The 27036-nt window shown below is 37.3% G+C and overlaps 2 protein-coding genes across 5 annotated transcripts in view; both read left to right on the plus strand.

Moving 5' to 3' along the window:
* LOC308678210 (LIM zinc-binding domain-containing Nebulette) overlaps window positions 1-27036 on the plus strand; it is a 203538-nt gene that overhangs the window by 146035 nt on the left and 30467 nt on the right. The window lies entirely within an intron of this gene.
* Window positions 1-27036, plus strand: part of LOC308677804 (uncharacterized protein) — a gene marked incomplete at its 5' end in the record, with an annotated part of 58354 nt that overhangs the window by 30846 nt on the left and 472 nt on the right. Inside the window, 12 exons of the mRNA XM_081344499.1 lie at window positions 1389-1496; window positions 1825-1932; window positions 3898-4002; window positions 7975-8082; window positions 9265-9375; window positions 10442-10552; window positions 10700-10810; window positions 21305-21415; window positions 22139-22249; window positions 22509-22619; window positions 22944-23048; window positions 26316-26408. Coding sequence (XP_081200625.1) covers window positions 1389-1496; window positions 1825-1932; window positions 3898-4002; window positions 7975-8082; window positions 9265-9375; window positions 10442-10552; window positions 10700-10810; window positions 21305-21415; window positions 22139-22249; window positions 22509-22619; window positions 22944-23048; window positions 26316-26408 — 1293 coding nt within the window. The remainder of the gene's footprint in view (window positions 1-1388; window positions 1497-1824; window positions 1933-3897; window positions 4003-7974; window positions 8083-9264; window positions 9376-10441; window positions 10553-10699; window positions 10811-21304; window positions 21416-22138; window positions 22250-22508; window positions 22620-22943; window positions 23049-26315; window positions 26409-27036) is intronic.

Consider the following 27036-nt stretch of genomic DNA (forward strand, 5'->3'; position numbering starts at 1 on the left):
TTGTGTTTATGGTGCTGAATTTTGTTATTGCAAATATTTTTAAAAAATTGTATTGAAAACGTAATAATTTCAGTAGAGATGAAAGCTCAATATGGCCATTAACCTAAAAAGAATGACTTGACTTTATATCATGATATATGACACCAAATAATACTAATCCAATATGAAGAATTCTTCAAATCAGAAAATTGACATAGAATAATCTTTTATAATTAAACTCAAGACGGTTTTCTGGAAAGGCAAACTAAATTCATTAAGTCAAAACATCTCAGGGGTATCAGGTTGCTTGTAGCTGACATAATTCTCTAGATCTCTAGAATTTTTTTTTTCCTCAGAGAAAAAGCAGTGTGATGGAGGTGTTTTTTTTTTTGAAAATAATGTAATTAAAAGTGGTGACTATGGGACAGATATTAGATTGTTTAAATGTTATGCACAGTTACTATTTCTTACTGAATCTTGATCAGCCAGAAATCTTGGCCCAAATTTAGTAAAATGACAAACTGATTATATCCTATACTACAAGGATGTCAAACTGGCGGCCCGTGGGCCAAATGTGTTATGCGCAGGCCACGCCTACCAGCTCTGCAAAGGCAAAAAACGTTGTGATGCTTCATGATACATTGCATGATGTAATCGAGTTTGACACCCATGCTTTAGTAGAGAGATTATACTTAGGACAGTTAGCAAGAAGTTAGCTCAGTTCTCATCTTGTAAATTGACAATTAAACAAATTAAACAGATAGTTCTAATTTGAAACCTGCAGATAATTATTTGTTTTGAATTCAATAATAGGGGTATTAATACATTTAAGATGATTATTGCCAATCAAGTTTTAAGTAATCTGAATCACTGCAACAGCAACAATATATACAATTAAAAACATAATTTGATTTCATAATTCAGACCAGACACTTTAGCAGCTTCTGAATCTTGAAAATTATTTTCAGCACTGAAGTGTGTTTCTGATTCAACAACAGTTTCTTTCATGGACATCTTGGATAACATATAAAAGTGGTTCATTGTCAATGTCATACTGAAAATGAAAAATAATGGAGCTGACATTTAAATATCCACCTATGTTTTAGGAAGGATAATATGGCTTAAATATATTTATCATGAATGGGACATTTTAAAAATATTATTCTTTTATAGTGTCACCCCTGATATACAACGTGACCCCTTTCTTTGTACAGTAGAACAAGCTTTTTAGTGATATAATCAAAAGATTGATCAATATTATTCTATGTAATCAAACCTTAACACTACCCATTTTTCCTTTTGATAACCTTTTATTCCTTTCAGTATGCTAAAGTAATATAAATAAAATAATAATAAATATCTGAATTCTTCAGAAATATATTATTTATAGCGATATATTTATTTCTTAGGTTAAATATAAAGAACAGCTTCTTAAAGAAATGAAGAATAATTGCTTCAATCCTCTTGAAAGTGCTTTTTTCAAGCAAGCTCAACTGGCTTCTGTATTGGCAAGTGATGTAAGTGGATTTTTTGGGGGGAACATTTCACTACATTTTCTGTATTGAATGCTATAGGGAGTTCCTTGGTTTGCATTTAAAATTCCCTAGAATAATTTCCTTAAATTTTAATTGGAAATGTCTATCGATGTTAAATGTTTTATTTTGCTCCTAGATGGAATGTTTTCTGATTACGTTTTGGCACTCTACAGTAAATGAGTGCCACCTTATGGCCACTATTAATATGAAATAAATACATTCTGATTTTTTTTGCAAGAAAATTGGAAATGTCTTATTTCTGTTCTTTCTTTTGGTACTTTCACCAAAGAAACTTGTTTCCTTTTTAAAGGTAAAATACAAAAAAGAAAGTCTGGACAGTCTTCATGAACCAACATCTTCATTTCCAAACCTATTACAATTAGAGCATGCATTGAATGCCAGCAAGATCCATAGTAATGTAAGCTGAACTTTTTGTAGTTATTTTGATAAATGGCAGGATAGCTAAATTGGATTTTTATTTCTATAGCTTGATATCAGAATCAGCTGTTAGGAAGACCTTTTTTTGTGACCTCTGAGCAATACTTGGTTCTTTCAAACATTTTGTCAGCGTTGGAATATTGTAAACTAGCCTTCTTAATGCAGACATTTTCCAGAAGGGTCAGTCTTAGATGTAAGAATATTCAGTTAGCATGACATTTATAAGAATTCTGGGAGTTGAAATCCACATTTTGAGGGAGTACCAGTTTGGGGAAGGCTGTTGTAAGCACTGGTTGAGAAGCTACCTCTAATGAACATCTGGTAGCATTTCCACACCACTACAATTTCTACTTGATTTCTCCAGATTAAAAGCAAACTAAGGCAGCTTAAAGAAACTTGTCTGTTTTCTTCAGAGGTGTTGACGTTGACTTCAGAGATGCTGGTCTTGAAATGCTGATTGAATACAGTAAAGAGTAATCAATGTTCCTGCTAATTGAACAGTGTCTTGTCTTTAGATTTAACTAGTATTAAAAGAAGAACAACATAGATACCCTCATCCCATCAGGACAAAAGAAATAAATTACCAGGCCTGATTTTTCCCTACACAATGCATACATTTGTGTGGTGATCTGTAATAAATAAATGCAGGTCTCACCAGTGGAGAAGGTTCCTTGCCTCAAGGCCATCATTTCTTTTGCATTTCAAAGCATGTGGTAAATGCTTTTGCAATAGCTGTAACTGTGATTGCATTAACTAGGTGGCCAGAGTGAGGAAGAGACAGAGTTTGTCTAATCTTAGTGTAGCCCTCAGCCACTCAAAAATTACTTTTTGATTTCCTAAAACACAGTTCTTTATTATTTATTTATTTACTTATTTTTATATATATCCCACCTTTATTACTTTTGCAAATAACTCAATGTGGCAAACATATCCATATTCCCTCCTTTTTCCCCCACAAGAACAACTTTGTGAGCTTTGGTTGGGCTGAGAGAGTGACTCACTCAAATCACCCAGCTGGTTTTCATGGTTAAGGTGGGACTCTCCTGCTTTCTAGCCTGTTGCCTTAATCTCTAGACCAAACTAGCGTCTTGTATCATGCAAAATGTAATTCTTCAATTTAATAGAAATCTGTCAATGGAGATATTTGGGGTATATTTTGATTCTGTTTTGTTGAATGATATGGGCTTCAGAATGCTTAGCAAGTCTCAGCATCTGCTTTTCTTTTCTAGACTTGTTAAATTCATTATGAAGGTGCTAAATTTCTGACTGACAGAAGAGACAGATACTTCTAAAAGTTACTTTCTTTCCATCTTTCTCAATCATCATAGCAAAAGTACTTTTTTCACTTTTAAAACAGATAGAGATGAAATAATATTTAATTGATTCTAATAGGTCACTGAAGACAGATATTTGTTCCTACAGTTCAGAAAACATTAATATTTAAATACATAGAAGTTGCTACTGACATAGATTGAGTCTTGAAGGATTGCATGTGATCTTCCATATTGACGGGCTTTTCAGGCTTCTGCCTTGTCCAATAGTCAAAAGATATTTTGTAGCTCTGTTGTCTCAAATAGCTTCTATTACAAAACCCCTGGATCACACCTGATATTCAGTGTATTCAGTATCAATATCAGTATTCAATATCAGTATTCAGAATACTGATATTGAGTAATTGAAACACCAATTTTCAGTGGCACAATTCTCACGGAACTGCCTCAAAGATCCCTCCCCCTATAGTTTTCATATGCATTTAAGTAATCATTGTACAAACAACTGACAGTTGCAGACTCCTTTGTGAAAAAAGAGATCTCTCTCCTTTCTAGGGCATCATAACATGGTGAAATATATATGTATAAAGTCCCTACCCTAATGTACTGAAAGATATACTGGCTCTAAATTCAAAATATACTTTGAAATTTAAAGATATATTTACTTTTTTCAGTATGAATATAAGAAAGTATTTGAGAAAAGTAAGGGACTTTATCATTTTGAAGTGGATACTGCTGAACAGCTGCACCACAAAGAAAATGCAGTCCTGCAAAGTCAGGTATGCCCATGTACTCTATAAACTTGGAAATGCATACTTAATATATTAACACTTATATTGCTGGATTATATAAAATGAAAGGTGAAAGATATTGAACACACATAAAAGAAAGGAAATATATTTCCTCCTTTTCTCCCTTGTTTGGCGCGTTTGTAGTCCAAAGTTCCATCTGTTATTACATTAAAGTCTCCCATTATACAAAGATTTTGATAGTTTAATATTTTTTTATATAGTTTTTGGTAAAATTGTTCTTGTTTATAATTTGGTGCAACTTGGGGAAAATAAAGACAAAAAGAAAAGCAAGGCTGTAGTTCTCAGTTTTGCCACTAGATGTGATTAGATGTCCATTCCCACCATACTTTTAAAAAGTTTAAGAAGTTAAAAAAACAATGGTTTCCAAACAAGAAATAAACAAAAAAAGATTTATAAAACCAAAAGTTTTCCAAGTTATCCTTCTTTTATGCCCCAGTCATCTTCATAATATTGTTATAAGTCAGTTTTAATTTCCCCAAAGCTTAAACTACCACTTATAGTTCAGGAGGGAGGGGTAAAGAAAAAATCCTCCCCTTCCTGGAGCTTGGGGATTTCTTGCTTTTGAATGATGTTTCCCAGAACTGGTATTTCCACTTGTAGAGAGATAAGGAAAGTAGTCACAGTCAGATCAGCTGTTTTGCCTTCCACTTTAAAATTTATTGTCTCTGATGATCAGCTGCTTTGGAAAACCACATGGGTGTGGTCAGCCTTTCTTCCTGCGGTCCCGAATGCTCCTTTGGATCAAGCAGGCCAGCTACCGCTGGCCGTGCTCTGCAGAGTTTGACCCTTTGGCCAGTCACCTCTATGGGGGGACCTTCGGTCCTATTGGACTCCCCAGCTGGTGGAAATTGGGCTTGGGGAAGGGAGATTCATTCCCTAGTGCCCAGCTTGCAGTGACATCACCGGAAACTCTAAAGCATTTTTAAAAGTGACAGAAGAACTCTGTATCCAGATGGCTTTAATATTCCTTGATGCACAGAAAGTGTTTGACAATGTAAACTGGCAATTTATGTTTCAGCAATTTGCAGAAATGTACTTTATAAATGTATTACATTTATAAAGTTTTGGAAAAAACTTTATAAATGTGATCAAAACAATTTATTGTAAACAAACAGCTAAAATAATTGTAAATGGAGATTTTACAGAAAACTTCAATATTAAAAAGGGCACAAGACAGGGATGCCCACTATCTCTATTACTATTTATACTAACATTGGAAGTATTGAATAGAAACATTAGACAAGATATAGAAATTAAAGAACTGGAGATAAAAGATGAAAAATATAAACTACAAGCATTTGCAGATGATTTGGTTTTCATATTGGAAAATCCATTGGGAACAAGCACCAAACTTCTGGAGAAAATAGAAAAATTTGGAGAAGTGGCAGGGCTGACAATAAACAGAAAAGACTAAAGTGCTAACAAAGAATCTAACAGAAAAACAAAAAAAATCAACTAACAAAAAAAAATCTTGAAATAGTTAAAAAAGTTAAATATTTGGGAATTTATCTAACAGCAAGATGTGTAACAGTAAAAGAAGATAACTATGTAAGACTGCTAAAACAAATAAAATTGGATTTGGAAAAGTGGAAAAACCTTCAACTTTCAATGTTGGGGAGAATAGCAACAGTGAAAATGAATATCTTACCAAAAATACTCTTTTTATTTCAAACAATTCCTGTAAGGCTGCGAAAAGAAGAATAAAATAAATAGATACTTTCAAAACCATTTTATAAGGAATGCACTTCTTTCAGATTGGGAAAAAATAAAAGAAAAAATTTATATTAAGATATCTGAATGGCTTTCAACAATGGAAGCTTTTGCTTACCCAAATTTAATTAACTGTGATAAAGTTGTGACTTATAAAGATATTTTGGACAATGAAGGAAAATTGAAAGACAGACAAGATTTACAAGAACAAGGTATTGATCTAGCATGGTGGCCATATCTGCAAATTCAAACGAGATATGAAAAAGATGTCAAACAATGGGATTTTATAAAGAACAGACAGAATTTGATCAGATACTGCTAAAAACAGATAAAAAGTTGATTAAGAAACACTATAGATTTCTGTTAGACTTAAAGATGGAGGAAGAACAAGTAAAAGAAACAATGATAACATGGGCAAAGAACTTTGGATATAATATAGAATTAGAAGATTGGCAAAAGTTATGGGAAAGAAATATTAAATTAACTAGAGCAGTGGCATATAAAGAAAATAAAAATACTTCAAACAGCTGTTGGAAATGCAAACAAAGACCAGGTACTTATTATCATATCTGGTGGACATGCCCTAAAGCAAAAAGATTTTGGGTTAAAATACATTTATGGTTGGAGAAAATGACTAAAAAACAAACAGATTTTAAACCAGAATTATTTTTATTAGGAATAATAAGAGCTAATTATGAGAAAGATTGCAGATATTTAATACTACACGTACTAACGGCAGCAAGAATTGTATTTGCCCAAGATTGGAAAAAATGAAAATTTACCAGCTGAAGAAGTACTAATTAAGAAAATTCTAGAGTGTGCAGAAATGGATAGAGTGACTTTAAAGATAAAAGAGAAAGAAGACTCAGTGTATTTTAGAACATGGGATAATTTCTATTAATGGCTAGAAAAACGAGTTAGAGAGAAAGAAATGTGATATGTAGTTTTGAATATATATTAGCAAGAAGAAGGCTATTGAGTGATTAATTAATTAATTAAACCCGTAGATAGGGCTCGCAACTTGGGAGTTCTCCTAGATTCACAACTTTCTTTAGAAGATCATACAGTAACTGTGACTAGGGGGGCCTTCGCCCAGGTGCGCCTGGTGCGCCAGTTACGGCCCTATCTAGACCGTGATGCCTTGCGTACAGTCACTCATTCGCTCGTGACCTCTCGGTTAGACTACTGCAACGCCCTCTACATGGGGCTGCCCTTGAGGACCACTCGGAGGCTCCAACTGGTGCAGAATGCAGCCACGCGAGTTGTGTTGGGGGTCTCCCGATACTCCCATATTACACCTCTGCTCCGTGAACTGCATTGGCTTCCGGTTGCCTTCCGGGTGAGATTCAAGGTACTGGTTATGACCTACAAAGCCCTACATGGCATGGGTCCGGAGTACCTTAGGGAGCACCTGCGGCTGGCATCAACTTCCCTCTGCCCAGTGCGCTCCCACAGAGAGGGCCTTCTCAGGGTGCCGCCGTTCGGAGAATGCCATCTGGTGACCCCCAGGGGGAGGGCATTCTCTGTGGGTGCGCCTGACCTGTGGAACCGTTTACCGGTTGAGCTCCGGATGGCTCCCGAACTTCGCTCCTTCCGACGCGACCTAAAAACCTATTTGTTTGAACAATCTGGCCTGGTCTGATGGGTTTTGTTTTAATTACTGTTTTAATGTAATTTATTTTCTGCATTTGGGCACTAGGGTTTAATTTGTTTTTAATTTCTTTATTTTGGGTATTTATGGTATTTATGTCCCTGTTCACTGCCCTGAGTCCTTCGGGAGAAGGGCGGTATACAAATAAAATAAAATAAAATAAAATAAAATAAAATAAAATAAAATAAAATAAAATAAAATAAAATAAAATAATTAACATATTGTTTATGATAATTAACGATTATCTATTATTGTTTATTAAACACATGAACCCAGACATTCTGCTGTTTGCTAAATATTGAGAATGTTATTTGGAAAAAAACCAACCCCAACCCTAACCCTAATCCTAACCCTAACCCAAATCCCAACCCCAACCCCACCTTATTCCTAACCCTATAACACTAATAAAATCTTTACCAAAAAAAGAAAAGAAAGGAAATATGCATGAAATGATTCACTTTCGTAGGGATAAAAAGAGAATTACTTTTCATGTGGAAGCTTTGATTCTAATTGGTATGTAGATGAAATAAGGCGCTATTGATTTTTAATTTGATTATGATGTCTGATGTTTTTATTAGGTTAAGTATAAGGAGATGTATGAAAAATCAAAAGGCAAGTCTATGCTAGAATTTATGGACACACCAACATACAAAGTTTCAAAGGAAGCACAAAAGTTTCAAAGTGAGGTAAGTGAAATCTTTTTAGAAATTATTATTATAGGTAGTCCTTGACTTACAACCACAATTGAACCCAAAATTTCTGTGGCTAAGTGAGACATTTGTGAGTTTTGCTACATTTAACGACCTTTCTTGCCATAACAGTTAAATTAATCACTGTAGTTGTTAAGTTAGTAACGTGAATCTGGCTTCCTCATTCACTTTGCTTGTCAGAAGTTTGCAAAAGGTGATCACATGACCCTGGGACATTGCAACTGTCATAAATATGAATCAGTTGCCAAGTGTCTAAATTTTGATCACATTACCATGCAGATGTTGCAGTGGTCATAAATGTGAATCACTGTTATAAGTAATTTTTTTCAGTGCCATTGTAACTTTGAGTGATCACTAAATGAATGGTTGTAAGTCAAGGACTACCTGTATAGTGTAGTAACTAAAGTGTTGTGCTGAAGCAGCATCTAAATGAGAGGTTTGTATATCTGTGTGATTTATTGTGAAATAGAGTAACTGACAACAATCCAATATTTGAATCCAGTCCTTGGTTTAGGTTCACTCAGTAGAAGATTGGACTTGTTGAGCAGCAAATCAGCTTGATGTAGTATAAAATACTTTTTTTCAAATATCTTCACATTTTTGCAATACTGTGAGATACCTTTCAGGAAACAGAAATTCAAAGCATTTTTAGACACGTGGAATGAGTAAAGCAGACATGTTAAACACAAGGCCCGAGGGCCGGATCCGGCCCACGAAGTGGTTTCATGTGGCCCACGAAACCATCCTGGAAACAGTGAGGGAACGGCCCCCTCTGCCTTGGCCCTGGCCCAGAGACCCTCCTTCTGCCAGAGACCCTCAGATCTGTCCCACTCCTGCCCAGGCCCCCATAGGCACCCTTGATGCGAACAATGTAGAGCTGGCCATGCCCACCCAGTAGGCCATACGCACTCTAGCCACGCCTACCCAGTAGGCCACGCCCACCCTGGCCATACCCACCCGGCCCCCTGAGGGCAACCGCAATGCTGATGCGGCCCTCAATGAAATTGAGTTTGACACCCCTGGAGTAAAGCAATATTTTGGATCTTGTGCTTCCCCACATTACAGTAATTATTTTAGAGCCACACTTTGATATTTTGCAAATGTTTAATTATACTTTGTAAAGTATGTACTTGATAATCAACAATGTTTTGGACACAGAAAATGTATAGAAAAGAATTTGAAGAAAAAGTCAGAGGGAAAGCAGCCTTGGACTTAGACAAGACTTTAGAATTCTTGCATGTGAAACACGTAACAGATCTACTAAAAGAGGTAACATTTACAAACAGAAGATAAATAGTCTTTTTATATCATAATATTATTTAAATTCTATCATGTTTCTCTTCCTTTTCCTCTCAGTTTTTTTCTTTTGTTGTAGCAATATATAGCAGATAATTGAAAAATGAGGTTGCTGAATCATTACATAAAAATGATATTTGCAATTTTGGTCACATATTAAATATCAGTTCAAATATTTCCTCACATCACAATTTGTGTATGGTATACATTAGAGCCAAAGCATAGTTTGAATTTACAAACAAACAGTATGGAAACAAATGTTTAGGGCAACGTCAAATGTTATTGTTTATCTAGATTTAAATATATAAATTTACTCCAATTTCCATTGTGTTAACAGCTTTTATAGGGTTATGATTGTTTATTCAATTTATCTATACCTCTTTATCATAGTAAAATTCCATTAACTGTGATTTATGTGATTGACTGATTTCGGCTTAGAATTTGAAGATGCCCAATGATAAAACTGAAATGGTACCACTTGGTTTGACAATTAGAGAGAAAAGTATAAGTTGTCTATTTCCTCTTCTGGATAAAGTGTGACAAGACTGAAATAATTAAGACCTGCCTTTTCTGCCAAGTTTAGTATAATATCCATCTATGTGCTCATTTCAATCACAAGAGCTCATTGTGCTACGTAACTCTGATTTATGGATAAGTGCCTTTTGTGTTGCATTTAGTGATCCTTTGTGAATAATGATAGCATTAACAGAATTTGAGTGACAGGGTCATTTACTTGTCTATAATCTTGAAAGCCATCCAGAATAGAAGCTCTTACGATTTTATAAAATAACCATGTAACGGTACCACTGGTGTATAAGTAAAAGAATGTTTTCTTTTTTGAGGAACAAGTTAAAGATTTATCTTACAATATTTGTGCTTTTTTGATTTCTCAGTTCTGTTTTAACTATGATAAATATACACTCCCTAACACACATTTTATAGAACATTTCAGCTATGCTTTAAAATATTTACTGTAAACTATTTTTTTTCTTTTAAGCATCTTGCTCACTATTTAAAGCTGACTTTTTTATTACTTCAGAAAGAGTATAGAAAAGATTTGGAAGAAGGAATAAAAGGAAAAGGACTGGCAGTACTTGAAGATACTCCAGATTTGATCAGAGTGAAAAATGCAGCTCAGATATTAAATGAGGTAGGTACTGTTTGTAAAGCTTAGTAAATGCCATGGAAAGTTTGCCCACACAAAGTATGCAAATGAAATAAATTGTTAGTTTTGTAGTAAGTGGGAAATGTGTGTTACAGTATTTGAATATGCTTGTATCTTTTGTTTAAATAACAGAAAGAATACAGAAAAGATCTGGAACAGGAAATAAAGGGAAAAGGAGTGAAACTTATTTCAGAAACCCCTGACATCCAAAGAGCAAAGAGAGCATCTGAAATTGTTAGTGAGGTCAGTAAAAGAGGACGTCTCTTTTTAAATAATGGTAGAAATGAAATGCATGCAACTATTTTTCCCACATCCTAACAGTATGCTTCATTCAGTTCTATGCCACCATGAATCAATTTATTCTGTGAAGTGACTTAAGGTAAGTTGGGACTGACCCAAGGCTTGGTACAAAGTTCTGCATTTCTGAGCACTGCAGAAAGATACATATTTTATTCCTGCTCTGTTTCTCCATAAAAAGTCAGGATGAGAAGAAGGCAAGCAGAGGAACTGATCAAACCATTCAAATCGAATATTTATTACAGTCAAAAACCAGCTGGGTATATAATATAATCCTTGGGATTCTCTCCAGATCTTCCACTCAGCAAAGGATATGATGGGCCAAAACACCCATTAAACAATGTGTTGCAGACACAGAGCAACAATTAGACCTAGCCAGGCCTCCAAATGTTATTGCTAGTGACTCTTAACAGACATATTGCCTCTCCTATGGCATAACTAAGTAATCTTGAAGTACCTAACCATCAGCCTTTATTCTAGCATGATGTCATGCCCTCCTGTCAATCTGTCCTTTAAAGGTCAACACAGGAGGTTTCCCTACCTGGAGAAACAATGTCCTTGTGGCTCTGGATAGAGTGTATACTTTTCTGGGGCCTCTGCACAGGGCCTCATCTTACTGCATAAATACCCAAGGCTCACAGGATAATTCTATATTTCCCTGGTGCTTTCAGATATTAATGCTGCTATAATGTTTTATTTATTCATTCATTCATTCAATTTCTACAACTGCCCTTCTCAGTCAATGACTCTGGGCGGCTTACAATTCAAAAAATAAATATTATAATTGAAGATACCAAAAATATATTATAACAATAAAAACACCAAAACCATCCAGATTAAATACCCATATGAGCAAGATTTTATAATGCCAGGTTCAGCACAGTAGTGCTGAAAATCCTTTAAATGATGATCAGTGACATAATGAGACGCTCTTAATGAGCATCTAGATCATTATTATAGAGTACTGTGATAGATTTAGTCTGCCCAGCTATTGCATTTATGTTCCCTACACCCATCAAATGCTCCGACCCCTCCCTTTAAAATCCTTTTCCTGTTTTATATACCCAGCTGGTTTTTGACTGTAATAAATATTTGATTTGAATGGTTTGATCAAGTCAGCTCCTCTGCTTGCCTTCTTCTCATCCTGACTTTTTATGGAGAAACAGAGCAGAAATACAATATGTATCTATCTGCAGTGCTCAGAAGTGCAGAACTTTGCACCAAGCCTTGGGTCAGAAATTGAAGAAGAGTGGGACATTGATTGACACTTTTTTCAGTTCCAATGGCACTGGTGAGATGACCCTGGGTGTTGCACATTGAATGAGGTCCCTTCATGAAGCACATATATTAGAAGAAGTAAACATTACTGAATTGGACTTCCGGTTTTGTGCAGTAGCGACTGGTTACAGGCTTGCGGATTCTTCACATCCCTGTCGCTAATTTTGCTCTACCTGGGGACCCTAAATGGGTCTAAGTCACCCGGAGAGGTGACGAAGAAAGAAGAGTGCTCCAGTGATTCTGAAGCAGCGGCGGCTGTTCTGTTCGACTTGGGGAAAGCCTTCTAACCTGACAGGAGCAAGGCTGCCCATATTGCATTGACCAGCCCAAGCTACTAGCAACTGAAGTCCAAAAGCAATAACCAGCACAACTGTGAACAGTGTGTTTAAAACTGGGCGAGGAATTCAATCTTCTCTTTCCTATTCTACATTTAATTCCTGGAAAAGATCACCAAGAAGCAAAATACCTCCGAAAGGGAAGGAGGGGGATTTATGCCCCACCCTTATACTAACGAAAGTGACGAATTAATCTTTTAATGGAGGATCAAAATATATGGAAGTGAAAAACAAATAGTTGCTGACACCTAGTGGGGGATGAAAACTATGACAGCTATGACTTTAATATAAGACTTGGCAAAACCTGGGAAAAGCTAATCTGTGTTTATAACCTTCAAAGTTTTAACAACAAAGAACAGCTGTGACAAAAAAGACAATAATCTGGGTTGTAGACAAATAGAGAATTATAAATTTCAGAAAAAAAATCTTTTTTGAACTCTTTGGATTACAAATATCTATTTAATTAGGACTCTAAAGCTATTTGCAGACAAAAGAAAGGAAGAGAAAACTCAAATTTTTGGCCATCATGGATCAGAGACATGTAGAAAGAACATATCAAGAAAACATAAATATTTCACAGAAGGAGATATATAGTATACTGCAACTAATTCAAACAACAATGACTTTAAACCACAAAGAAATCCAAAAGAACTTTGAAAATATAAATCAATCTATTTCTAAGTTAACTCTACAACAAAAAAATTCCCAGAAAACAACAACAGAGAAGGAGCAGATAAAATAGATATAGATATAGAATTGAGAATAGAGACTTAAAGATGGAATTTAACAAAACAAGGAAACATGATTTAATCCTAGTGGAAAAAAGTTCACAAGAATTGGAAAAACAACTTATCTCTTAAGACTAAAAAATAAATCTGAGGACAAGAAAACAGATTGGATAATATGGACTGTAGAGATGTCAGGAACATCAGAGAGAAAGGAAATGATAAGCAAAGAGAAAGAAAAAGAAAAAGAATTCAACAAACCTGGAAAGGCAGAAGTCCCGTACAAAGACACTTCACCTGATTTACTTTTTATATCTACAGCAACATTTACAAACATACAGAAAAACTTTTTGATTCAGCAAAATACATTCATTAGGAAAGATACTGGGCAAAGGAAAAAGACTAACGTGGAAACCAAGAAAATAGATGATGGGACTTACCAGAGAGAATACTTTAAAAAGAAACATTTGTTTGAATATGGTTAAAGAAATAGAAAAGTTTTGGAATGTATATGTCATTCTAAGAGGGATGATAATATAGTATGCTTTTTTCCTTTTTTGTTATCTTTCTTGATAAGAGTAATATAAAAAAGTTGAAATGTCTTTTAGATACTTAAATGTGATTGAATTTAAGAAAATTATAATGGATAAAAATGTTTTGAATAAGAGTTAAAGGACTAGATGATTAGGTGTATTAAATGGAATGTTTAAAGATTAAACATATTTTTAATTATGGTTAAAAAGAATAAAAATTTAGGAAACATATTAGCTTAGGAGGGATATATATTTTAAGTAGTGTGTTATTTTTATGTTTCTTTACTCTTGCTCTCCTTTTTTTCATTGTTCTATCTATTCCTTAAGAAATGTAAAAGTGTGAGATGGTTCATATGGAAAAATAGTTAAATTTTTAAATGTAATTAATTTTTGAGAAAATCTTAACCAGTGAAAATACTTAGAACCTGATGGGAGAAACAAATTAAAATAAGGACTGTAACAGGATTTATGATAAGCGGTGCTTTTTTTCTTAAAAAAAAAAAGGTGCCGGAACTCTCATCTTGTTAATCTTTTATTTATATAATTTTATTTATATATTTATTTATATAATTAAAAATTATATATTTACTGATCATCTGGATTTTTGTCACTCAGCCTTAGCTGCACAATCACTGGGAAGCGGGATGTATTAAAATATGACACAAATTCCACCCCTTACAACACGACACCAGTACAAAAGGGGAAAGCTTGTACTGTGGTAGTTTTATTGTATTATTACTGTATTCTGGAACTGAATACTGTAGATTATTTTTGAAAATAGGCAAATCCTTGCCTGAAATAATGCTGGGGTTTTTTGCAGTTGCCATTAAGTAAACACCACAGTTGTTAAGTGAATGCTGTAGTTATTAAGTGAATGTCACGGTCATTAAGCAAATCAATATATTCCTAAACCAAGCGAAAAAGACAGAAATTAGCAAAATAATGTCATGAATCACAGTTACTTGACTGCAAAATGCTGCAAGTGGCTGTAAAGGTGAGCCAGTTGCCAAGTTGCTGAAATGTGATCATGTGACTGCAGGGGTGTGTGCAGCTGTTGGAACTGGGTTGTAAGTAGCTTGGGGGGGTCCATTGCAACATTGAATGGTCACTAAGTGACCAGTCATAAGTTGAAGAAAACCAGGTTTAATGTCCATTATTTGGTTTGTATTTTTCTTCAGTGTTTTTATCAGTCAATTTTAGTCCTAAATTGGATTGACAGCAGAAAGAGGTCAGACACAACGTAACTGCACACAATTTGCAAGTACAAGTACAAGTACAAGTTCATGATGTGATCATAGTGTTGGCTTAAATAGCTTCAAAAGGAATTGGATCAATAAACAAGAAAGGAGATATCTATTTGTGGCTGTTAGCAATGATGAATAATTGGAATTGAATAATTGGAACATCCTTGTTCAGAGTATGTCTGTCTGACAAATAATGGAGGGATAGTGCAATAAAAGGAACTTTGGATTAGCATATCTAATGAGTTTATGTAAGAAAGAGCATGTTATTACTCTCTCCTATTCTGTAAATTAATCCATGTTTGTGTCAATAGCCTGTTTTGTCAGATGTTAAGTTTGGTATGTTTTCAGCCAGCTGTAAATAAACACTTGATTGATAAACCTGAAACCACCACCACTTAATCTAACCGTGTCTACTTCTGCAAGAATATTGAGGTGGGACCTACACTTTACCATATTGAGGATCTTCATTGTTGGTTTAAATTTCCTCAGGACTATCTTAAATAGGAGATGATTATTCAGGATACTAAAGCTTGTAGTACTGATAAGATGATCAGACCTGTTCAAACCTGTTCAAAATGAGCAGAGGGCTACAGCAACTCTCTTAAAGGAAAAAAGTGTAATCATTGCGATGTTTCTAGTTTGGATCTTAGGTAAGGGGAGATAAAGATTAAATAATGCATGGCCTGGAATATGGGATTAATTAAGCATTTTTGCCTACATTTCATATTAAGATCATCCACTAAATTGAATGGTAGATTTGGGACTAACAGGATCTATTTCTTTGCACAAAATAGAATTAAACTGTAGAACCCTCTGCCATATTGCCAAAGGGTATCAATTTAAATGATTAGACTAGACAAATTAATCCAGCAGGGTGGTCTGTATGACAATTAGTTTTGATAGCTGCTTCTTGGCAAGCTGCATCCCTTGAATACCAACTGCCAGGGAGCAACAGTGGGAGAGGGCTGTTACATCTCCCTTTTAGGTGGCCCCAAATGCTGGAGGCCCAAGCCTGGTCAGACAGGACACTTTGTATGTTTAAGTGCCTAGGGACCCTTGAATTTAAAGTTTAGTTTAGCTGCAAAGCATGCTACAGGATTCAGGCCATTCACATTCCAACCTCGTGTGGAGGGGCAAATTCCTCAGTTAAGGGCCGAGGAACATAATTAAATTCACAATGGAAGATACAAGTTTCTAATTCTCATAAATGAGAAGGAGATTCTAGTATCAAAAGGAAACTGCAGTGGCCACATTCCCTTCCCCCAAGGAGCCCCATGCTTTTAAGCTGTTCCATTGATGCGAGTCCAAGTTAACCCTTCTTTCAAATTGCCCATTTTGGAAAGCGCCACCGTGCATTCTTCCCCCTCTGCTGGGAGAGAGGGTCCACACGAAAGAAAGGAGGGAGATTGAGCTTTGCAAAGATCAAAATGGGGTGCTGCAGAATCCCTCCGTTTGCAACACGGGCGGACCTTGGTGGCAGCAAAGAGAAACTGGTGGGCTGCTGGCCGGTAGTTTCCCATTGACTGGGAGTGAGTTGGCCGGGGCACGATGTCCGATCTGAGCTGCTAGAAAACTTTGGTGGGCACCCTCTTCCAGTGCTCCAAGGAGGTAGGGAGAGAAAAGAAAGAAGGGAAGTGCGCGCAACAATAGCGTTGGTATTCCCCCCCCCACAGCAAAACTTGCTTTCCATGTGCAATTACACATCGAGCAGGGCTGTCTTGGAGAGGGAAGTAGCCAGACTTTGAAGGACGGGTGTTGTGTGAAGCGGGGTGTTTGGTTTCGGGACTGGGGAGCAGCAAATTAAGCCAGGGTGGTTTGGGGGAAGGCTCTTTTGATCTGCGCCACTCTTTTGAGAGTTGCCAGGGCACCATGACTGCACCCACACCACTTTTCTGTTTCATGGAAGGATTGGTCAGGAGAGGAACTTCTCTATCTCCCCTCCCCCTCCCTCATCTTTTGTTGCTGCTGATGGGGATGTCCAGATTAGGACATGAGTTGCAGACCATATTCAGTGGCTGTGATGCACCTTCCACTCCTTTTCCTCTTACTTACCTAGTTAAGAGGGGTGCAAGGTTCCTTCACTGCAGACAACTTGCCTGCGTACGTTTGCCGGCTGGGTCTTTGGTGCACTCAGCAGCAATTCCTATTGGCGTTCAAAAGCCAATAGAGAGAATAGCACAGCTTGTGCAAAAGCTTTCTTTTTTGTGTGCAAAAAAAAGGTGCCGGAACGCTGTTCTGAGCGTTCTATGAGAAAAAAAGCCCTTATGATAAGGCAACCAGAATGATTGGATAGAAAAGAAATATTATATTGATGTGACTATTATTTTCAGGAATATTGGGGAAAAATTATGTATTTAATTGTTATCTATCAAAACAATAAGAATTGTATTAAATCAATATTTGCAAAAGAGGATATTTTGGGACAAGAGGAAATCAACTAAAACCATTATGTGGATTATGGATTATAGAAATCAGTTGTTAATGATAGTTTTACAAATGCAATCCAGACAACACACTATTCACCAATTATTGTGATTTATGTTTTTAAAAAATCAATAAAACATATCACAAAAAAGGAACATTACTGAATCTAGGAGGCCTCCAGTTTTTCCCATAATTTAACTTGGGATATGGAATAAAAGCTGCTGTGAAGTCTATGAAGGGATTTTATGTTGTGGGAAGAGTATCAATGGTGGCTCAGCCTTTCTTAAATCTGGCTTGTTCTTCTATAAGTATTTTTCTTGTACTGACCAGTCCTGAAATTTCCATTGTAGATGTTGCATAGAGTTTGCTAATTGTGCTGAAAAGGGTGATCAATCTATAATTAGTAGGGCCACAGCCATCCTTTTTCTCCTTTTGATATATAGGAATAATGATGTTGATACAGGTAAAAAGGGAAGCCAAAATGAAGCCCAGAAGCCTAAATTGTTTTTAAAAGATCTCTGGAGGGATTAGAATTTCCTGGTTTTAATTAAGCCACAAGATTCTTAATTATGTTATTGTCACAGGTGCCCTCATTGGCACATTTTCTATACTTTTGGTAAGGCATTCACTTCCAACAGACGTGTCTATGTAGAGTTCCTGAAAGTATATCTCCCAGGTCCCTGAGGGGATATAACAGTCTACCATGAGTGCGCTCTTGCTGTGAGAACGTGACGAGATGTATCAGAAAAAAGGGTGTTTTTCCTTTAGGTAAATGAATTATAATTTTGATCATATATCTTTGAACAGAAATGCATATTTAGGCTACCATATTACCTGGTTGTCAAAGTGGATTTGCTTTCATCATTGCCTGCATCAACTTCCAGCTTGCAGTTTGCCAAACAGTAACAAGAGGGTGGTGGTGGTAAATGCCTAGGGAGGAGGGAGGGATTAGGAATGAGGGGAGCCTTCTGCTGCTGGAGAGGAGATATCCACCAAGGCCTAGTACTTGGAGCTTCTAGCCAGTGCAGACTGTTTTCCCAAAACAAAAGTACTGAGTCTAATTGGCAGACAATGAACTGTGGGTGGCCCAGGGGTAAAAAGGGGTTTTACCTATGTGGGTTTTCGCGGGAAAACTTCAGAGCTGACTTTGCTTCTGCTGTGCATAAATGGATCTGTCAATAAAGTTTTACTCTTGGTAATTCATACATGCCAGTAGTTTCTTTTTTTTGGGGGGGATGTGCCAAATGGGACAGTTGACACTGGTGTGTGTTGTAACGAGGTACCTTGTTGTTGTTAGCTGCGAAGTTGTGTCCGACCCATCGCGACCCTATGGACAATGTTCCTCCAGGACTTCCTGTCCTCTACCATCTTCTGGAGTCCATTTAAGCTCACACCTACTGCTTCAGTGACTCCATCCAGCCACCTCATTCTCTGTCGTCCCTTTCTTCTCTTGCCCTCAATCTTTCCCAGCATTAGGCTCTTCTCCAGTGAGTCCTTCCTTCTTATTAGGTGGCCAAAGTATTTGAGTTTCAACTTCAGGATCTGGCCTTCTAAAGAGCAGTCAGGGTTGATCTCTTCTAGGACTGACCGGTTTGATTGCCTGCAGTCCAAGGGACGCGTAGAAGTCTTCTCCAGCACCATAGCTCAAAGGCCTCAATTCTTTGGCGCTCGGCCTTTCTTATGGTCCAACTTTCACTGCCATGCATTGCAACTGGGAAGACCATGGCCTTGACTATACGCACTTTTGTTGACAGGGTGATGTCTCTGCTTTTTAGTATGCTGTCTAGATTTGTCATGGCTTTCCTCCTGAGGAGCAAGCGTCTTTTAATTTCTTGGCTACAGTCCCTATCTGCAGTGATCTTGGAGCCCAGGAAAATAAAATCTGTCACTACCTCCATTTCTTCCCCATCTACTGTATTTGCCAGGAACTGAGAGGGCCGGATGCCATGATCTTAGTTTTCTTAATGTTTAGTTTCAACCCAACTTTTGCACTCTCCTTCTTCACCCGCAACAAGAGGCTCTTTAGTTCTTCTTCACTTTCTGCCATTAGAGTGGTATCATCTGCATATCTTAGGTTGTTGATATTTCTTCTGGCAATCTTAATTCCAACTTTTGATTCATCTAGCCCTGCCTTTCTCATGATGTGCTCTGCATATAAGTTAAATAGGCAGGGCGACAGTATACAGCCTTGCCGGACTCCTTTCCCAATTTTGAACCAGTCAGTGGTTCCGTGTCCAGTTCTCACTGTTGCTTCTTGACCTGCATATAGGTTTCTGAGGAGACAAATAGGATGGTCTGGTACGCCCATCTCTTTAAGAACTTGCCACAGTTTTTTATGATCACGGTCTGAGCCACCAGTCAGCTCCTGGTCTTGTTTTTGCTGACTGTATAGAGGTTCTCCATCTCTGGCTGCAGAGCACATAGTCAATCTGATTTCTGTGTTGACCGTCTGGTGATGTCCATGTGTAGAGCCATTTCTTGGGTTGTTGGAAAAGAGTGTTTGCTATGACCATTGTATTCTTTTGACAAAATTCTATCAACCTGTGCCCTGCTTCATTTTTTACTCCAAGGCCAAACTTGCCTGTTATTCCGGTTATCTTTTGGCTTCCTACTTTAGCATTCCAATCCCCCATGATGATAAGGACATCATTTTTTGGTGTTAGTTCTATAAGGTGCTGTAGTGTTTCATAGAACCGGTCAATTTTATCCTCTTCCACACTGGTGGTTGGGGCATAGACTTGGACTACTGTGATATGGAATGGTTTGCCTTGGATTCGAACTGAGTTCATTCTGTCATTTTGAGGATTGTATCCCAGTATTGCTTTTCCTACTCTTTTATTGACTATGAAGGCTACTCCATTTCTTCTGAGGGATTCTTGCCCGCAGTAGTATACCTGATGGTCATCTGAATTAAATTCACCCATTCCTGTCCATTTTAGTTCGCTGATACCTAAGATGTCGATGTTCAGTCTTGTCATCTCTTGTTTGACCACGTCCAGCTTTCCTTGATTCATGGATCTTACATTCCAGGTTCCTATGGAGAAAAAATCTTTACAGCATCGGACTTTCCTTTCACCACCAGACACATCCACAGCTGAGCGTCCTTTTGGCTTTGGCCCAGTCGCTTCATTCTTTCTGGCGCTACTAGTACTAGCCCTTTTCTCTTCCCCAGTAGCATATTGGACACCTTCCGACCTGAGGGGCTCATCTTCCAGCGTCATATCATTTTGCCTTTTGGTACTGTCCATAGGGTTTTCATGGCAAAGATACTGGAGTGGGTTGCCAATTCCTTCTCCAGTGGATCACGTTTTGTCAGAACTCTCTGCTATGACCTGTCCGTCTTGGGTGGCCCTGCACGGCATAGCTCATAGCTTCATTGAATTACGCAAGCCCCTTCGCCACGACAAGGCAGTAATCCATGAAGGGGAATGAGGTACCTACAGTAAGAATAGATATGTATATGAGAATATTATTACATGCATTCATCTTGTATTAATTATTTATACTTAAACAAGTAAATAATACTTGAGGTAATATAAAATCTCATTCAAAGTAATGAAGCATTCCTTATATGTTTAAAAATATTGGTAGACAAATATACCAAAATTGAGTATCTTATTAGAAATTAATAGTATATTATAGCCCAAAGTTACAAGTGTGTGTGTGTGTGTGTGTGAGAGAGAGAGAGAGAGAGACAGAGGGGAGGAAAATCACACAATGACTTTTTAAATAGGCAATTCTCATTTACAATTTTGAAACAGCCTATTTCAGAGAATAAACCCTTAATTCTGCTTATACAGGTCATAAGACTATCCATATATGTGTATTTTAAAATCTTCTCCCCCTCCCATCCCTAAACTTGATGCTTGTGAGTTTATAGTATATATTCTTATATTCACAGAGAGAATATAGAAAAGATCTGGAAACCAAAATTAAAGGAAAAGGAATGCAAGTTGGCACTGATACTCTTGAAATACAACGAGCAAAGAGAGCATCTGAAATTGCAAGCCAGGTTTGCTCAAGATATTTTCAAAGCATAATTCTATACATTAGTATATGATATTACTACATTATGTTGCTATTAGTTAACTGATTGGGGAGCCTTTCATACAGTCATTGAGGCCCTGGCCAACTCATAACTTGACTACATGGGGCTGTGCTTGAAGACTGCCCAGAAGGCTCAGCTGGTCCAGAATATAGCAATGCAGGAGGTTATGGGCCTGCTTCATTATGCCGTGTTATGACCATGTAACAACTCAGCTAGCAAGCTATACTGGTTGCTAGTTTGCTTTCGAATGCAATTCAGGGTGCTAGTTACCTGGCAAATTTAATAAATTATTGTTATTGTTATTATTATTTAATCATAACAATATGAAATCACAGCTGCTGGTTCTTTATCTAGTGTTCGCCTTCATATGCTTGAAGAACTAGGATGGCAAATCAAGTCCCAAGATGGAATAGGATACTGTAGACCTTTTATAATTACTATTTTTAGATAGTAACAGTAAAAAATGAACCCAGACATGTTGTTTACTAAGCACCTATGATTTGTAAAAATAGAAAATCAATAAAATTCTCTATATAAAAAAGAATGTTACAGTCCATTTGTTCTGAATGTATAAAATATTTTATCTTCTAGCGTATCACTTAATAAAAGCACCATAGATTAAAAAAAGTTCTGTATAAAAGCTGAAGCTGCTGTAGATCTGATTATTTCCTTTTCTGTTCTTTATAGACAGAATACAAAAAACATCTAGAAATGGAAATTAAAGGAAAGGGAATGCAAGTGGGCATGGATACTCCTGATATACAACGAGCAAAGAAAGCTTATGAACTTGCAAGCCAGGTTAGTTTGGAACAGAGGTTTCAGTGGCATCCGTAATAAAGTATAATGGTCCTTTAAAATGTGTTTTGGTAAAATTCTTTTTTTTTTTGAGAATAGAAAACATACAAAAATAATAAAATTAAATCCCATGGAAGTGCAGCCAGACATCAGAAATCTAGTTGGTGTAACAATAAAATCTTTGAAATTCCATACAAGTTTGGATACAAATGATTAAAGGTTGCACATATTTCAGAATTCTTTATTGTGCTATGACTTGCAGAAAGAATATATGAAAGACTTGGAGACTGAAATCAAAGGGAAAGGAATGCTAATAGGCCCAGATATTCCAGACATACAACGAGCAAGGAAGGCATCTGAAATAGCTAGTCAGGTGAGTAAAGAATGAGCAATAATTACGGTAAGAATCATTCATAGAACAGGGATATTTTCCAGTGTAGTCGTGCCTATTCTGATAGCAGTCTTATTTTTAAGAAGTACACATATAGTTTTTGGAACTTGGGGTAACTGAACAGTCTGGAATTAATTATCTAGATTTTAATGCCCAGTTTACAATGGCCCAATTTATTTAAACCTGACAGTGGGAATGAATTTTTTAATAGTAATCAAATTTATGTAAACAAATTTAACCCAATTTCAACTGCCAATTAATGTTGGTATATTAAGTGTGTATATAAATGGTGGGATATTTTTCCAGAAGAAGTATAAAGATGAAGCAATGAAGATGCTATGTACTTATTCTGCTGTGCCAAATACCCCTGAAATTGAGAGGATTAAAAATGCACAGAGAAATATCAGTGCTGTAAGTAGCAGTAATTATAATAGACATATTTTGCAATATGTAGTATTGAATTAACTCTTTCTCTCTCTCTCCCCCTCCCTCTCCCCCTCCCTCCCTCCCTCTCCTGCATCCCCTTCTCAGACCTGTTTTCTATTATTCAGCTGCATTTTTTGTATCTGGAAAGTCTGTATGTACCGATATACTTCTAAAAATATTCACTATAGTTGATTTTGAATATTTAAAGTAAAGTTGGTAGGATTTTGCCCAAGCAGACTAAGTGTATTAAGGTACGACAACTTTTTAATAGGAGATCTGCTTTAAAATCATTTACATCTGACCAGGCAGGCAAGAACTAAAGAATGCATGAATGTCATGTCATAGTATTTATTTATTTAAAAACTTAATAGGGAAGGAAATAGTATTTTTAGTTACTAATTAATACTTTTTAGTACTTTTAGTTACTAATAATTAAGTCCAGTACTCTTCAACATCTTCATCAATGATTTAGATGAGGGGATAGATGGGGAACTCATCAGATATGCAGACGACACCAAGGTGGCAGGAATAGCCAACACTCCAGAACAGGGGTCCCCAAGCTACGGAAATGGCTGGTGGGTGCATGCATGCGCACACACTGCCTGCCACTTGCGCTAATGCCTGCGGTCCCATTTGCACATGCATGTGGGTGCAAACGGGGCTGCTAGCGCTGGATGGGTGTGCACAGCCCATTTGCATATGTGCAAATGGGGCAGCTAGTGCCACATGAGTGCACATGGTGCCATTTTCATGCATCCGTGCATGCACACCAATTTGGAACCTGCTCTCCTTCCCTCCAGGCTATGAGCTCGGAAAGTTTGGAGACCTCTGCTCTAGAAGATAGGCTTAAGATACAGAAGGATCTTCAGACTTGAACATTGGCGCTATCTAACAAAATGAAATTCAGTGGTGAGGTGAAAAAAGTACATTTAGGCAAGACAAAACAAATGCACAGGTATAGTGTAGGTGGTACTTGGCTTAATAGGAGTAACTGTTAGAAGGACCTAGTTAATATCAGCCAGCAATGAACTGTCACTGCCAAAAAAACCAACACAGTTCCAGGCTACATTAACAGAGTTCACATGAAGTGTTAGTAACCCCTTGCCTTGGTAAGACCACACCTGGAATACTGCATCTAGTTTTGATTGCTACAGTGTAAAAAAGATGTTGGACTCTAGAAAGAGTGCAGAGTAGAGCAACAAAGATGATTAGGGACTGGAGGCTAAAACACATAAATAATGGTTGCTGGAATTGGGTATGATTAGTTTAATGAAAAGAAGGACTATGGGTGACATGATAGTAGTGTTTCAATATCTAAGGGGTTGCGACAAAGAAAAGGGAGTCAATTTATTTTCCAAAGCACTTGAAGGCAGGACAAGAAGCAATGGATGGAAATAAATCAAGCAGAGAAGCAACCAAGAACTAAGGAGAAATTTCTTGACAGTTAGAACAATTAATCAGTGGAACAACTTGCCTCCAGAAATTGTGGATGCTCCAACACTAGAAGTTTTTAAAGAGATTGGACAACCATTTGTCTGAAATGGTATAGGGTTTCCTACCTAAGCAGGAGGATGGATTATAAGACCTCTAAGCTCCCTTCCAACTCTGTAATTCTGTTGTTTTGATGTAAGGTTCTGTATCCAAATTTGCCAAGTAGCTTAAGTATTATAAGCTACTATAAACTCAAAAGTTTATAGTACCACTGAGTGAATGGAGTTAGTTACAGTTTCATGAATCAAATGAGGACTGTAAAAACCACTAGACTGAAATGATTCATAAGAGTTTTATGAGATTTTCAATTATTTATTTAATAAATTATTTAGTATTCCTCCCACTCAGTGGCGTAGCGTGGGGGGTGCAGGGGGGGCCGGCCGCACCGGGCGCAACATCTGGGGGGGCGCGACCGGCGGGCTAGGGCAAGGCTGCTCGCGAGCGAGGGGTATCTGTGCCTGCGCCGACACAGAAACGCTTCTCTCTCCGGGTGGGGGAAGGCTCGGCGGCTCTCTGGGTCTATATATGCCTCTGTATGCGCACGCCGCCGCGCGCTCCCGCGAACGAGAGAACGGCAGCGGCAGTGTCTGCGAGCCTCGCCAGCGGCAGCATTCCTCGGTGTGGGCGTGCCTGCGTCTTTGGGTGTGAGGCTTTCGGAGAGGCTGCCTTTGGCTCCTGGTACTTGCAGCCGGTGTAAAAGAACAAGTCTGTGAAAGCGGGCGAGAATTTCAGGGGGGTGGGGGGGACGGGAGATCGCGGGAGGCTCGATTCTTCTTACGCCAGGGGGGTGCCAGGCGTGCGGTGCGAGAGCGAGGGGGCGCAAATTACTTGCCTTGCCCCGGGTGCTGACAACCCACGCTACGCCACTGCTCCCACTGGTATTTTCTATAACCTAAAAGGTGAAACATTTTATCCAATAGGATATAATTACTACATGGTTGCTGATTAGGAGCCCCATATGCATTTTTTCCTCTCTGTGCCTTCTACCATATACTCCACACTATCACATTAGGTGTCCTTATGTTCACCATGATGGTATCACTCATCAGAGAGATTATACAATGATGGATATGTAATGTATTGGGCTTGTTAATACCATGTGGTAACTGCTGGAAGGCTGTTTAAGCTGGGAACTTGCTAACGGCTCCCAGCAACTCAGACAACCCGTCTCCAGCGCTGCTATTGGCTGCCCCTAGGCGGCAATGGGTTGCTTCAAACCTATTGGCTGCTGCCTAGGGGCCAGGGGTATAAATTACTGCATCTGCAGCCCAGTTCTCCAGTTCAGATCCTGCAAACAGTAAACCATGATCTTTGCTGAACTCACTTTCCTAGTCTTCATTCCTGCACAACGAACCCAGTACACAACACTGGCGACGAAGGTGGGATCCTGCTTCTCTGTCGGAGCTGAAAGTCACTAGGGGAGAGGCAGCATACGCCTGGCGGGAAAAAGATTGAGTTTCAATCTTCAGCTTTCCTGGCTCTGTTTTGAAATGAGTTGTATTGGACTCACACATACCCTATTAAGTAAGCATTTTAATTAGTGCTGTACCCTAAAGGAATGCTCTTTTAATGCAAGATTTTATCTACTATGAATTCCAGTGGATAAGAGTTGAAAAAATGAAGAGTTTCTCTGCTGGTGTAGTTATCTCATGGAAAACTAAAATATCTCCACATTTTCAAATAATAGAATAGTTCCTTCCCCACTTATCCAAAAGTTTCTTAGAAATGTTGTATTTATTTTATTTTGTTTGTTTAATGAAGGTACTATACAAGAAAAGGCTAGGTGCTGGCATAACAGTAGCAGAGACCCCTGTGACTGAACATGTGAAAAAAAATCAGAAAAATATTAGCACAGTAAGTTTAACTGGTCTTATATATTGTGCTTTATATAAATAGTAAAAATTGTAGTAGTGATGTTATTATTGTTATATGCTGTGAAATAAAATAGTGTAATAGAAACATATATCCCAAATACAAGTATTTTGGTATAACCATATTTGAAATCCTGTAATCTTGCAGAGAAATCTTTCTTCTCAGTACTGTTATTCTGAAACTACTTTTCTAAATTTTCTAAAATCTTTATAAGTATGAGCAGCACTACTTTCTTTTAACTGCTTTTATTATCTTTCTCCTGATTTCAAACATCTTTTGATCATTTTGCAACTTCTAATAATAATGTTCTGATTTTTACCTGTTAGCCTTTGTCATGAATGATGAAATTATCCATTCAATCATTATGCATTCACCATGTTCTAAATACTTTAGAAAGAAATTATTTTTGTATATATTTTTCTTCTAGGAACTTTTACTTTGAATAGTGTAAATCCCCACTGAGCTGGAGTTACTTGAAGTTTCATTACAATGCTTTCACCTTTAAGTAAATTAAATTTATGTTAGCAATATTTATGTATATTCATATTTTTATTCCCTCCCAAAGAGTGAACCAGAGAGAAAGCAATCTTTTTAGCCTCTAATATGCAGT

This window comes from Vipera berus (assembly GCF_964194415.1).
Source record: "Vipera berus genome assembly, chromosome: Z".
NCBI lineage: Eukaryota > Metazoa > Chordata > Lepidosauria > Squamata > Viperidae > Vipera > Vipera berus.